At 37.8% G+C, this 15,946-nt stretch overlaps 1 protein-coding gene across 1 annotated transcript; it reads right to left on the bottom strand.

The window, feature by feature from the left end:
- Positions 1 to 405: 405 nt before the first annotated feature.
- On the bottom strand, positions 406 to 7,880 carry LOC124636808 (regulator of nonsense transcripts 1). The gene is made up of 10 exons (XM_047172970.1): positions 7,517 to 7,880; positions 7,218 to 7,402; positions 6,436 to 6,636; positions 6,033 to 6,103; positions 5,814 to 5,881; positions 5,458 to 5,573; positions 4,920 to 5,129; positions 4,408 to 4,578; positions 3,909 to 4,068; positions 406 to 3,729 (listed from the first exon to the last, which is right to left on the bottom strand). The coding sequence occupies exons 1-10, from the start codon at positions 7,694 to 7,696 to the stop codon at positions 1,978 to 1,980; spliced, it is 3,114 nt and encodes a 1,037-aa protein (XP_047028926.1). The 5' UTR covers positions 7,697 to 7,880; the 3' UTR covers positions 406 to 1,977.
- Between the last annotated feature and the right edge of the window lie 8,066 nt (positions 7,881 to 15,946).

Raw genomic sequence — 15,946 nt, 5'->3', positions numbered from 1 at the left:
TAGGCATAACCTTATTGGGTGTGTCGCAAAAATAAATACTTATTTTGCCTTTGTGATATTTGTTTTGGTAGCTTGATTCTCATTATTGGATTTACATATTTAGCTTGTTTTCAAATTGATATTGTGAAAGGTGAATAAAATAAGCAGCCAGTTAGAAAGCTTTAAAGGTCGTGCCAATATTCCTGGTCAATATTTTGTTACCACTGTGCCACTCAATAAAAACTGTTCAAACTTATCGCTGAAATAGCAATTTTTTTGTTTAAATTTATAAAAGTTTAATTTTGTTAACTTAATATTGCTACACAAGTTATCGTCATCTTTATTGCATTGATTAAATAGAATGAGGTACCTAATATTTTGGTTTTGTATTTGATATTATTATATTTTATAAATAAAACTGCATTATACTTATGGCATTCTTTATTGATTTTCCTTCACAAACAAAAATGTGTAAAAACCATCTAAGACAGTTCATTATAAACATAACAACATGAAATGGATTTAACAGACTAATATCCACGAAGAAGCTTTTATGATCACATTTTTACGGATTACAAACAGTTTTGTCAGGTAACACTAGTTTGATATCCTATTTATAACAAAGAAATACGAGGTAAAAATAAGAAGTTTCAAAAAGTACCACAAGGAATGTTTAGAGCGCATATTCACAGGAAACTAAGAATTTTGACTTAGTATTTCATAGTTGAAACAAAAGGAAAAATATAAAATCATATAATTTGTACATGTAGCACAATAAATATATTTTTGGTAAAGTCGCCAAACATGGTCGATACCATTCTTTAAGTTCATCGTGTAAAAGTTGGATGAGAAGGAAAAACAATATAGACCCGTTTAACATTGATACTGGTTGTCTAACATGTAGATCTGACACTGTTTGATATCGTCAATGATAATGAAGTTAAATATGAACATTGTGAATTTCCCCATGACGAAAACAAACCATTACTAGAATTACAATGTGTCGCCTAATAAATTATAAACTGACTAAATGGCTTAACATTTTCTTTTTTTTTAATGATAAAGTAAAATATAATTTAAAAGTCTACTATGCGAACTGAGGTGGTATGCGTTCGCGTACCCGCATTTTTATGGTACATTGAGATTTGCTAATACACCTAGAAACGAGAAAACAAGTCTTGTCTTTAAAACTGAAATAAAAATTTAAGAATGATTTTAATAATACATCTATATACTATTTTATTGATTTTTCGGTATAATAAATTGACCCGCATAATCCTTCCAAAATAGGAATTATAGTTACCTCATAATTTCATGAAGTGTTGTTATAACATACGTTTTTTTTTATAAAATTTATACATAATTCATCCATCCTTGTTCCTTCGTAAATTTGCATCCTCCAAGCCTTCGAAACCCGTTCCGAGCCATCTTGATTCTTCCCTTAGACATGTCATTGTCTACTCGTTTCTAATTGTTTCATAGTAACGCGTGTAGTTATAGAGGACAGCAACAAGTTTATAGCAATGTCGATTTGGTGCATGTTTCTAATGGAATTACATTTAACATTTACAACCAATTTGCTCATTGAGCCTGTATTATTTTAGTTAGCCCTTGCAGTTGAGTAACATCAGTTTTATTTCAACATCCTATACAAAAATTCTATCCCTGTAATGGAACGGTTACATTTAACTGTAGGCAACGAAACTTGCTGCTCAAGTATGCTCCGCGCGTGACACAATTTCTAAGTTTGAGTTTTCACTCTTCAATACGGTCGATGGGCGAAGACTAACAAAGTCGCGGTCGGATCCCGCCGCCGGCGCAACCGATTCAACCCGCGGTAGTAACGCACCGCGGGGAATCCTCCGTCTGAACACCCGGCTGAAGGTCGTCGCAGCGGGCGTGCGGTGCGCATCGGCGTCTGTCGTCAGTACCGTGGACCCGTCCCTCGGGACAGGTCGGCTGTTGCGGCGCGGCCCCGCGGCGGTCCGCCCGGCGCTCTCAGTACTGGCTGCAGCGCGCTCGGAACCCGCCCTGGTACGTGGAGTCCTGCGACAGCAGCCCGTCGGGCTGCGACGGGCAATCGGGCGCCGCCGACTCCTGGCTGAAGTCCGGCTGCGACGCGCCCTGCGACAGCGACAGCGGCGGCTGCTGCGACAGCGGCTCCTGCGACAGGCGCGGCGGGCGGCGGCGGGCGGCGCGGGCGGGCCCGAGCGGCGGGCGCGGCAGGCCGCGGTGCGCGGCGAAGGCGGCGGGCGGCACGGGCGCGTGCAGCAGCGCGGCGCGCTCGGGGCCCACGTAGGCCAGCGGGTCGCGCAGCGGCCGCGCGCGGTCGTACACCGAGCCCGGCACCATCGCCTCGCGCGCGTCGAACATCGACGTCGACATGAAGTGTGAACCCGGGTTTTGAGCATTCACCAACTTCTTTGGTTTCGCGAATTGAATCGCAGACTCTTTTAGGTTGGAAAGTGGTCCCTCGGTGAGAACTCTACGTTCTTTGTAGAAAGCTAGCAAGTGGTTCCACAATGGCTGTTTACTTAATACCTTAGGGTTGCCGACCACGATAAGCCCATACTTGGCGCGGGTGAGGGCTACGTTGAGACGACGTGGGTCGCTCAAAAATCCGATTCCTTGATGTTCATTGGATCGTACACAGGACATGATGATTATATCCTTTTCTCTGCCCTGGAAGGCATCTACACTGGCTACTTCTATCTCTTGGTAAAGTTTAGCATGTAAGCTACCTTGGTACTGCATGTGCTGTACGAGATACGATCGTTGTCCCTCGTAAGGTGTTATGATTCCGATCTGCTCGGGACGCACGCCCGCTTTCAAAAATCTTGTTGTTAGCTTTTCCACATTAGCGGCTTCAGTTCTATTCAAATAAGATGTACCTGATCCAGCAATCTCCTCTTGTCCTTGCGTTACATAGAAGAACATAGGGCGGTCAGGTCTTGGCCAGGGGAAGTCAATTTTATGCAAACGACGTTCCTCTGCACTCACTCCGTTTTGCAGAGACCCCTCATAGAAGAAATCAGAAGGGAAACGAGATAGTTCAGGGTGCATACGATATTGGACTTCAAGGCGGAATGGACGGATGCCAAGGACAACCAAACGCTCGAAAAGACTCTGGCTGAGTCCGGCCTTAGCCGCTTTCTTGCACATGACTACCGGGCCAAGCTGGCAGTGATCTCCGACGAGGATCAGCTGTCTGGCGCCCAGCACAACCGGCACCATGCACTCAGGTTCAGTAGACTGCATGCCTTCGTCGATGAGGATGGACTGGAAGCGCATGCGGGCGACGCGCGGGTCCCCGGCGCCGACGCACGTGGTGCACACGACGTCAGCCGCGTCGAGCAGACGTCGCTCAGCGGCGCGACGTAACGCACGGTACCTCCTCTCATCAGCGGCGGATAATTCTCCAGCTTCTTCCTTCAATCTGGTCAGTTTCCTCAGCTCGCTGTCTGCAGATCCTAAAGCTCTAGCTTGCTCGTGCAGAGCCAAGAACGAAACAGAAGATTCCATGGCTTCACGAGATTTGGCGCAAAGTCTGACGACTTTCAGGCCGGTTCTATGAATCTTTTCCGTGAGTTGGTCGACAGCAGTGTTTGATGGAGCACAGACGAGTACCGGGCCACTATTCTGCCTAACGAGTTGGTACACAATCGTAGCTGAGGTCACAGTTTTACCTGTCCCCGGCGGGCCTTGGATGAGCGAAAGAGGACGCTGCAGAGCGTGCTTTACGGCGTATACCTGAAAGAATACATAAAAATAGATTGGTGGGCTCGCCCTTTTTACGAAGGGGGTAAGTGTACCGACACACCTATCTAAATTAACTAATTGACATGTACATTGCTTTATATTAATTAGATGTAAGTGGTAAAGTGGTAATTTATAATTATAATAGCATGATAATTTAGAGGTCAGTTTACCTGAGATCGGTTGAGGTCAGGCAAGTTAGGAGCGCTGAAGTGCTTCGGCAGATGAACACGGAATAGGACCTCTTCAACTTCATGGCCTAGCAGACGGCGGTAAATGTAGCCTGACACTGATGAATCATCTACGGCAAACTTGCGCAGAGCTAGTTGCATCCTAAAACAAATAATTAGTAAAGTCAAACTAGCAATAATTTTCAAATGTTCAAGATTAGGATTTCCAATTACCAACATAACAATAGTAACAGTATGTTAACGTTATCGCGCAAGTAAGTTTTGCACCTACTTTGATTTTTATCGAAATTCTACTATAGCGCAACTATTTCTTGACAAGTATATATAGACAATTTCAGGTAGATATGTATTTTAATAATCAGGCTAATCTATTGGTGCAAAGTGGATTATTTCGTTCTTGATTTACTGAACATTTAATTTCAGACTTGCCAAGAAAGGTGTCTACCAGTTAATCTATGTAAACAATTTCCATCTCCCAAACCTGTCAAAGGAAGTGCTCTTCCATATAAAATCTACTACGAAGTTGGAGGTGCAGTCTAGAGGTGCGCCGGCGCCGCTCTTGAGTTCTAACCCGACGTCATCGCCGTAGTTATCCGGCACCTTGATCACGTGACCGACGCCCGACCACGCTTTATGCAGCTCGCCTACGTATCTGTAAAAGATTTCAATATTTTATAATAAATAATAATAAACATGTAGGTACATTTTTGCCATACGATGTAATATTAGACATAATGATGGCTGCATTTTTACTTGAAATTACGACGTGCCGTTCATCATTATGCTATTGTTTTCCGATGTCGTTTCAGCTAGTAGGTACATTATGGGCGGATGGTAACCAGTTTTAACCTCGCCAACCATTGATCGAATTGGGGATTTCATTGCTGAAAATGCACCCTTGAAAATGCACTTAATTTTTTTGCATAATTCAAAGATTTAAAAGCCAAAGTAGGTAAGTATTTTGTTAAAAAAATGAAAGTTTGATATAGTTACCTCAATCTCAGCTCATCACCATGCATCAGTTTCATATCGCTATCAGTTTTAGCGAGCGTAAAGTATGCAATGGTCTTCTTGTTTAGCCCCACGTCCCAGCGAACTTCAATGCCCTCCTGAGTTTGAGACTCTTTCAGCCTCTTGTCATAATCAGCTTCAAGCTTCACTAGAGGGCCGAAGATGTTTTGGTATTGGTAACCATCTTCGTATCTGAAAATAAAAATAAATAAATTAATGGTAGTCAATATTTATGATTTTATACTACAGTTAAATATCATTGAACTGAACTGAACATTTATCTTCAAATATGCTAGGTACGATTTGTCTCGAAATTCACGCTACATATTATTTACATTTTATGTCACCAATTTACGCAAATTAACGCCTGATCTGGTAATCCCTTGGCAAAACTAGTAGACTATTTGGTTTCTAAACAACCTTTTAAGACTGCTAAAGACATTCTAAAGTTACCGGGACCTACCAATTTAATGTGCTTTCCGAAACACGGAAATTTAGTAACTCATAATTAATAACTAACCTCAACAACACTTGATGAGGTTCCTCATCGACGCCAGGTTTCTCCAAATCTTGGAAGGTAGCATCTACATTGTCACGCCACAATTCTTCCAGGCGGCCAATTTGCTGCGGAGTCACCTACAAAGAACAATAGTACAACTTCTTGAAGCTATCTCTTACATATGAATTAAAAAATATATGTCAATATCTTGGGTATTGTATTTGTGACCAGAAAAAATGCAATAGGAAGCAGAAGTATGTCTTGTTACATTCAATTTATATTACTATTTACATTTTTGTTGTACTATGAGTAGAACTATGGTCAAAAAGGTACTTTTCATTTATTAAACTTGCATAGGTCTGCAGTAAGGGTCTTACCTGACGAGCTCTCATCTGCTCAGCCTCAGAAGGTACTTTCACCAGCCAGGATAGAAAGGCTCGGTCAGCTGCAAAATAAACATTTCCATTATTATGTAATAATTATGTCGCTCTAAAATCACCTTTCGTAATAAAGTGATAACATAGATATTATGTCATAACTTATTTGACTAATCAAAATCAACAAGCTTTTAATATAAAAATAAATATGAAACCTACATATCAATGGTTTCCATTGCTCCTGATCCCAGTTCATATCCTTCAAGGAGCTTTGAGCCGCACAGGGTTGTCTGAAAAGAGAACATTTTACTATATGTACATCTGTACACAAAAACAATGCTTCTATCTAATATTAAATGGTTGAAGATAAGTATTTGTGCCAGTTTCACTGATTCAGGCATTACGTATACAGCAGATGACATTTTACTATGCTAATTAGCTTAATTAGGATGTTAATTATTAGGAGTGGTAAAATATAAGTATCTTTCTATTTTGCTGTCAATTTGCCAGCGTATGATAAACCAAAGTTTTTGCATGATACAGTCAATATAATGCAAGACACTCAACAAGATTAAGCTGTCATTTGGAAATGTTTATAACAATAAATGATAGGTTTTCTTACCTGCATAGCAACACAACAACAGAGTCCGCCTTAGCTGGTATGAAGCCAAGAACGAACACATTCCTGGCACCGCAAGAGTAGCATTCAAGCAATGTCTCTCCGAGTGGACCATCTCTGTGCAAGGCGGCTTCCTTGTGCTTGGCACGCACTAAATGGTTGATAATGTGCGAGCCTGACGTGTTGCCTCGTCCATTGCAGAACCTATAAAGATACAATCTTAGTATAAGTATGTTTGAATAAATCAAGCTATAATTTATCTGTTTTTTTTTAGTACCTTAATTAATATAATTAGTGGTTGAGTAGAATTTTATATTAAATTGCACAGTCACTGCATTACAAGGTCACAAGATTGTACCAGAATTATCTAATTGACTTGCAACCTGAATTGTGTTTGATTTCGAATCCTATAATGACAGCATTTAAAGCTACTTGCATGAATGAAGCAATGTTATTTACAAAAGTATTGTGGAAATATTACTAAAACTTGGATGCATACATTTTGTTAGATATTGCAGATGTTTTATGATAAACAATACATAAATAGTGATAAATTGCATATTGACCTTCAGGTGTGAGTAAGTTCATGTTATGCAGAATACCATAACAAATATGTGTAGGCTGTTAAATGGGAAATGACTAAGGTTGTGTATGTTATCACTTTATTCAAGTACCTCTTCAATCTAACAGGTAACTGAGGAGTGTGTAGGAAACCCCAAAAAATAATGACGTGACACTTATCATACAGTATTCTTATATGTAACAAATGTGGGAAAGTGACTCACCACTTGTTGCAAATATTACACATGACAACAGTGGCCGGATCATGTATGCCACAGTACTTGCACGCGTGGTCAGGCAACTCCTTGCTGTACAAGGCCTCATCTTCTTCCTCAAATTGCAATTCCGCGATGGCATTAGTCACATTAGAAATTTTGGATGATAAATCGGAACGACCCAAACCATTCACCTGAAATCAAAACAAAGCACAATAAACTACTATCCTAGACACTTTACGCAGTTACGTATTCATCAAAATAAGGTTAGAGGGAAAACAAAAATATTGTACTATGTTTTCACTAACCTGATTTGAAGATGTCAACCCATGGTCATGTTGGGAAGCCTGTGTTTGGCTTTGCGAAGGAAGGGTGAAGTCAGTAAATTCGAATTCGGAGCCCTGAGTATCAGCCCCAATAAGATCCGCTTCCTCAGTGTCCAAAAACGTGAGTGTTTGTGAGCTCGGGCCATAAGCGTCCACACTCATTTTTTACTCGATATAATTATATTGAACAAAACAAAGAAAATGTGTCAAAAAGATAAAATATTGCACGATTAAACCAAATTCCCATAACAGCCACGCAATAATTATCAAACGACATGCGAAGAATGATGAAAAATCGCCATGTTAGCACATGGTTTGTTTCCGTTTACAAACTAAATGATTATTGGTTCAATTAAGGTTGTAGAACGATAACACCAATCAGCACCTCGCATTGTTGCAGGTAATAAAATGTAACCAATCGAAACGAAAGAAAACAAGGATAATAGACAAGTGTATATTTTTTTTACAAATGTTTTGAAAGATATTTGCTTAGACACTTGCGTATTAATCTATTATGCAGATAATTTGATAATATACAGCGAGGGAATGACTGTATATATAAGAATACCCAAAAAATATTGTAAACATTTCTTTTTCATGTTATTATCGTATGTATCAATACATACAAATTGTAACACCTATTATGTTTTTAAAAAGAGTAACCATGGAGTTTCTTGCCCGTTCTTCTCCATAGGAAGCTACTTTTGGAATGGGCAACTAGAAGCAAACTTATTTATAATTTTGACGTTCATAAGTGCTTGTAAAGGCCTACATGAAATAAATGATTTGATTTGATTTGAATAGAAAATGTTAAAAATACTTTATTTTATTTAGTAAAACTCATTGCCATTTCATTATAATACAGCACCGCACTTAATTTGGTTAGAGAGCCATGGGCATTACTGAGTAATTTACAATGAAGTATGTACTTAAGTTTTGTATAACTTACGTTAAGGTACATAGTTGAATTCTAAAATAGAAAATAGTCGACTTTCTTGGACCCTTGTACAAATGTGGGGTTAGTATTTGTGCCATCTCAGTAAAAGAAGTTCCGCAATTTTCCGCAGGCTTTTTCGTGGTGCGCAATCGCGGATTTTAAGAAGTATGAGTTTCAAGTAGACTTCATAATCAAGCTCTAAGCTTAATGGGTATCTCATAAGTTACTGATAAGCCCAGAGTAGTACGAAAATAAAATGTTTACTGAGTACATACCTAAAGAAGGAAGGAAGCCGACCCTAACATAGTTGGGAAAAAGGCTCGGAGGATGATACCTAAAGAACTTATACTATATTCGTCATTCGTGGGTCTCATATCATTCGATATTAGAAAGTGTGGTTGATATGGCCCTAGATCCAAACCAGAGTTTTCTCAGATCCGCCCTGACGTGGAATTTTAACGTCGTCCGCTCCGTTAGGTACCGGGGCTAGTACCTATCACAGAATACATTTGATGCAACGCTAGGTGACGCTAGTACCTACCTATCAAGTTGAATCAGTGATACTGTAATAACTTTGGCAAAAGTTAAAGAAGACGGCCCTAGTCTGGCATGTATCGTTGTTATGGTCACCAAATTCCTATCCACGTGAAATGGACTATATTAAAAACAAAAAGTATTATATAAAATGATGTTACTATAAATGTGTACGTTTGTATTGTAGTGAGTAATACCGGCTAGTAATAAATAACAAAAGTTTTGATATTCAAGAGCGAACCCGGCAAGCGGAATAGGCACTTGAGTACCTTCACACAGATGATTTGTCGAGTCTGGCTGTCTGGTTCTAGTTTTGTTATTCTATTTTCGATTATATGAGTAAGTCGGAGCCTGCGAGAATACGAAACATAAAATGATATTATGAATCCGTTAAGACAAATAGCTTTATAACTAAGGTTTTTATTGGTAAGACCTACATTCTAGTTAGACCATAGAATAGTTTTAGAAAGGTTCAATCAATTTCAGAAAGGTTGACGAACTCGTTTTTTCCAAAATATCACATTATTTCTAAGACCTATTTCATCAAAAACTTAATTTTGTTGTTTGTAGGAATCGCAATTGAATTTTTGATTGGTTTGTTCATTAGGTTTCTTTCCTCTTGTTAATTTACGAACATAGCTGTTATTGATAGGTTTATAATTGGATTAGGAACCTATCAGTTAGTCATTTTATTATGACCATGAAATCGATTAATTTGCTGGAATATCGGCTCCTTTGTTTCTATAAAACTTATAATTAATAGGTACTAGTCTTAAAATAAGATAAAAACAGTTCATCAAACATTCCTTTTTAGGTATTTGCGAGCCACATTATAGATAGGTCTTTATTTTATATTTCAATGGTATTTTACCTCCTTATCGGCAACTCGATTTCTTTTTGTTTTGGGTGCCTATACGTATTTGGGTAAACCAAATGTTTTATTTACTTCTGAGTATTAATATTATCGTTTGTGAGTATTATAATAACGATGTAATAAAATCACGATATCTTCCGCTTGAACGATCGCGGCTACTGGAGCATAGACCGCAAACTATCTACATGTTGGTTATTTTTGACTGATCTCAAAACGTCGGTCGACACCGTCGACACTGAATTTAGAAAAAATAGACCATACTGCCGCAATGTATCGACATCCGAATGATGTGGGATCTCTTTGACAACACGCCAATATTTTTAATTGCATTTCCAGTGAATTTTGCGGTGACAAAGATGTGGAGTGCCTACGCGTCTCGGAGCGTTGACTCTAAGATGTGAATATTTGCTCAGACAATTTTTGCCAGCAAGAGGGCCGATTCGGACGTGCACTTTTGTTGTTTGATAATGTTAATGTTTGTTTTCATTTAGATAATTTAACATTAGATATAACTATAATTTCCTAGACGTAGAAGATTATTCCTGACTTGGTTCTTCTAGTACGTAGTTGCTGTGACTGGTCTATTCAATACATCTCTCTCTCTCTCTGTAATAGTTGCCCACCCAGAAACATTTCAGCGTATTGAAACGCTTGGTAAGTAGGTATTAGCCGTGTACCTATTGGCATTGTGTATCCTTTTTGGAAGTCGACTGTATTTTTCCTTGTAATTAGGAACTTTGTTTCTATATTTGGAAATAGCATAATATGATTGGTATCTCTACCTTTATTAGTTTTATTTTGAGGATATCGACGTTAAATCGAGGAAAATCTGACCTACGAAATCAAAAGAAAACGACCTAAACAGTGTTTTTTCCTCGAAGTACCATGAAGATCTTGATGCGTTTTTAATATCTCGCTAATATTATTATGTGACCATTTACCTTATTAGTTATTAAATTACATAAAATTGGTTGAGTGAAGGCTAAAAATAATAAGACATGGAAGTTTTAGCGTGCAGACAGAACTCTGGGAACATCAGAATCTGCTTAGTAACAACTATAAACATGCTCAAATGTGGGTATCTACATAGCAGTTTTATTAATGCAAATAGATACAGTGCATTTTCGTCTAATTTAGAAGCCCGTTTCTTTGGCGCCTGTCCAAGTCTAGATTATCAACAGTTTTAGTTTTACTAACGCGAATTTGCATTTCTCGAGACATGGTGGCTCTGTGTCTATAACCTCTAGTGATGTATTAGGTCAATATTTTTCCCATTTACACCATCAATTTTCCTTTTTGGTTTTTCACCTCGCAATACATTGCTGTCCAGGGGTGGATTCACATATATTAAATTCTGGTACATATATGGAAGGTAGAAAATAGGAGATTACACCAGGGAGAGTACATAAGAAACTGTATAAGAGCATACGTAAGAATTACATAGGTAAGAACTTCTTGTACAAATGATCACGATAAAATAATTGAATTTAAGTCCATGATGGTACGTAATTTAACCCTAATGAGAATGAAAAAAAACTCCTTACATTAGGTAATACATAGGTATATGAATTAGACATAATAACTTTCTATTTGATAAGAGTCTCGTGAATCTTGCTAAACAGTACCCAAAGCTGAGTCACAAAAGAGGCGCCTGAGTTCACATAAAACAAATATTAAACGTTAGGCATTCACACAAACGTCTGAAAAGGTCTGTAATGATATTTTTATTGGACGTTGATGCATCCTAAATTTCAAAATAATGTTTATGAGGAGTGCCTGAGTGTTTGTGTATCAGTTTGCTGGTGCTAATGGAAATAAGATGCTCCTAAAACTGCTTGCACCATTCCCATTATGGTGAATGTGCTTTGATGTGCTTCCTTATGCAAAGTGCTGTTCAACGCAATTATTGTTTTGGAGACAAAACGATTTTGTAGCGACGAGATAATGTAGCTTCTAAGGGTTATTTTATTCCGAAACTGGAGTGTTAGTTGTTGGATACGGTATGGTACTTAGGTTCTTGATCGCAGATAATTTGCTTGTAATAACAACTTTTTTTACTTTTTTGCAAAGGCGGTAGCTAGCTAATATTTAATAATAAGTACTTAAAATTAGGTATTAATATCTGTGAATACGTAAATGTCATATGTTAATTTTCTCTCACGAGCAAATTATATGCATACTTATATTATGTTTATTCTTCAGATTATATTCGACCCATTTCGACTGAAGGTCGTCTGGATCCTTTCCGTCTACAATCTCTCATTTTATGCTTTATTACACCTTTAGTCAGTTCGCGTGACGACAATTATCCATCCGAGAAATTCTCGTTCGTTTGACCACCCGCGTAATCAAATCGAGGCCCATAAAGTTCTTTATCTCCATTAGAATAAAAACAAAACTTCAATAGCCTCTCAAAATGTCATGTACATACATCCAATTAAGGGCCCGCAAGTGGGTAATGTTCAACAATATGGGAGCATATCAGATTACGCTGCAGTCTTGCAGTTAACTCTCAAAAGCTAATTGATGCAAACGTCTTGATTGATGAGAGCGACGACCTTCAGTCGTATTTATTTATAAATAAAAACACAAGGCGACCGGTTATGTCAATTAACGTTTTACAACGCCCTTATACAATGGGAGTAAATATAATTATTACTGTGCAATGATTTCATTAGGTCGTTTAGCAAATTGTATGTGCGACATGCTCTAGTAGGACTAGCACGAGACAATTGCCGACAATTGGTGCGCAGCGGCGCCACTCGTGATGTCACCAGCACTTCACAACCACTCTAAATCTTAATGTAATAACATTTCAAACTGTTACTCATATGTATTGTCCGTATAGTTCTAAAGTCCTTACATTTCCGCAATATGAAACGAGCAATCTAGCGCGTTCATTTTGTAAGGTTCGTGAATGTTATGGCCCTTCCACTCCAGTCCTTAATTGGAAGGTATTATGGATATAGCTGTGCTTTCGTGAATTCAAGCGACGTTAAGGGTCTACATATCATGTTTGGAGCATTAATGTCCATTACTATCGTCGTAAAATAGTGTAACATGAGTAGTAAATGATGTCGTATAAGTCGGAACATTATTATTGAATGATTGTAATGATTAGCTGCTGATTAATGACCACATTTGACTTCCTGCTTGCTGTCTAATGACATTCATATGCAAATCTGTAGTGAAATCGCTCCAGAACGTCGTTTTACTATGTCAGGTATAAAACATAATGACGTGATGGCGACATAGCCGGTGTTCTAACTTCTTAGTTGTAAATCTAGACGTGTGGCAGGACGATGAATTTGTCGCGGTAAAATATACTAGTACTCAGTATGAGAATAGATCTTGATTGATGGCGGAAAGTTTCACTTTCTCATGTTGGCAGCTTATGTATTCACTTATGAATACTGAAACATACTTTTTAGTGGTCATAAAACAAGTAAAAGTGGCGTGATTTAAGATAACGTAGAACATAATACAGACTTTTTTTTAACAAAAAAGCAATTTATAGAGGTTGAGATTGTAAAGAAAACTTCAAAAATTCCGATAAGTAACTGTTCATTAAATTGATTTTGTTATATCTTCTTAGAACATATTGACATAGAGTTTGCGCGGAATAAGCAAGTACCTACATGGAAGGATGAACTACACGGCACGTTTTAAATAATTAGCTATGCCTGCTTCATACTAATATGCAAAAGTGGCGCCTCGTCTCATCGGGATTCATGGCGCGCGCTGACTCTAGTTCGTCTCTCAAACTTTATAGGCTTATGACCACGTGAAGTGTGCTGTCCTATCAATAAAATATTTACTACTAATGCATACCGGTAATGTGAAAATAGGTATTTGTTTGTGATTCGGAATCTGCGAATGTTTCTATTTGATGGCACACTGGTTGAGCATTCCTAGTTTAGAACTAAGTTACTTTTATTGATAACTGACGAAACTGTTGTTAAACACATGTTTCACTTACACATGCAAATCGCAAAGCAGGAAAGCTTAGATAAAATAACTTCATCTTCTGATTACCTGTTATTCGAATAATTAATCCGATTCTTTAATAAAAATAATAACTATCAGTTTCACAAAAAACCGGCAGGTAAATTCCAATATGCATAATTTAATGAATGACGCAGAACTTAATTCTGTGAATTATCATTTGTCCTATCAGGGGATTTGTTGCACTGGTTGCACGTATACCTACCAGTTTCTCTAAAAGTCATTTTATTTAGGAACCTTTCCTCTTTATATTAAGATTTTCCTTAACCGTCCAATGGCTGGTTACTGAACACCTTTGTCGGAGAATTTGCAAAGTTAGAAGACGCTAAGTAGAATTTTGTGTCGCTAAAACTGAACTAATGAAAAGAGTATGACCCGATTCAATTTCTAAACTTAAGAAAACTTCACCGCGGAATGCAATATATTATATAGTATTACGCAAACTATCAGACGTTAACGAGTAGTGTAGAACTCGGTCTAGACACTAGACAGTACATTCGTATTTACCTAGACTGAATTAAGAACAATTTACGATATGGTTGTTTTATGTATCCAGACAATTTGGTTCACGGCTCATTCGCAACTCTATTGCAACAACTAACTCTGCATTCTTAAATGCAACCTAAATACCGTGCTGTGGTTAATTTTGCTTACCGACGAATAATCTCAAATCTAAATCTAAAATGTTATGACAATAATAAAATTGCATCTGTTTGATGCAGCTTCTGTGCGTCGCGTCGTCTCCCAGTAACTAACTACTTACTTATTTGATTTTTTACGATGCATTTATATATTTTTATAATCTTCTTAGTTTAATGTGTCTATATTGGCGAAAAACCTTTCAATACATAAGTAGATAAAAAAGCTATTGAGAGTATGTAAACGATCCTGAAAAGGTGCTGAAGTTCAGGCCAAAGATCATGCCAAAGATACGAGTACCTAATCAAGAATTGTAGATTCCGAGTTACGATTCGGTCTGGTTCGAATTTTCGATAATACCGTAAGTAGGTAGGTATTATTACATACCAATAAGAAACAATGTTGCTCGCAGAGCAGATGGCCGATGGGGTCGAAAAGTGCTGGAGACCACGGACAAGCAAGCGCAGCGTAGGACGACCTCCAACAAGATGGACAAACGATCTTATAAAGGTCGCCGGAAGACGCTGGATGCAGGTCGCCTAACAGGTATCTGTGGAGATCTAAGGGGGAGGCCTATGTTCAGCAGTGGACGTCCTATGGCTGAGATGATGATGATGATGATGAAGAAGTAATGTTGACCAGAAATTGTTTTTAATGAAAATCGTTTCACACGTGTTTCTGATTTAACAAATCGCTGTCAGCACCCATTTGTTTGGTAATTCAATAACTTTATTAGATCAATTGGTAGACATCGATTAAGAATAATTGTAACACACATTGTGTTCCAATTATTTGATTCTGGCTGTTCATAGTTGAAGTTATGATTAAACTGTTTTCCGATGTCACTTTAAAAAATTGCGGTATTGGATTAAGGATTTGTAAATTATTTTGATTAAATTATTATATTGAATTCAATTTAATTGATCAACCACAATCATTCAAAAATTAAAAATAAAAGTTAGACACGAAAACTGAAAAGCTTATTAAAAAAATAATTCTAATGGAATTTTGAAATAAAAAATAGTATACATACTTAGTGCATAAATTTGTAATACTGCCATTTAAATAAAATAGTTTAAGTTCAAGGAATGCTTACTATCCTTTAAATAGTTACGATGATCATCAACTGGAACTATGGAATTTTTATTTACTTAACATACCAGCACACATGTGGGATTAAAGAATTAAAGTACCTATAATACAGTCCGCCCAACGCAAAACAAAGGCGCCAAGCATTTTGTAACCACTCGCCGTCTTTATTTCATCAGATAACTTACATTTTTTAACCCACGGGCTTTGAGAACTATGACCATTGTTTCAACTTTAATCACGATTGCATTCGGCGAGCAAGCGAGAATAAACTCCTTACAGGAATGCGTTTAGTCGCGTACCTCAACGCGTTTCTATTTGAAATACACTTATA

The sequence above is a fragment of the Helicoverpa zea genome, chromosome 15 (assembly GCF_022581195.2).
Source record: "Helicoverpa zea isolate HzStark_Cry1AcR chromosome 15, ilHelZeax1.1, whole genome shotgun sequence".
Lineage (NCBI taxonomy): Eukaryota > Metazoa > Arthropoda > Insecta > Lepidoptera > Noctuidae > Helicoverpa > Helicoverpa zea.
The sequence above is the reverse complement of the archived record's forward strand: the minus strand, read 5'-3'. Positions and strand labels throughout refer to the sequence as shown.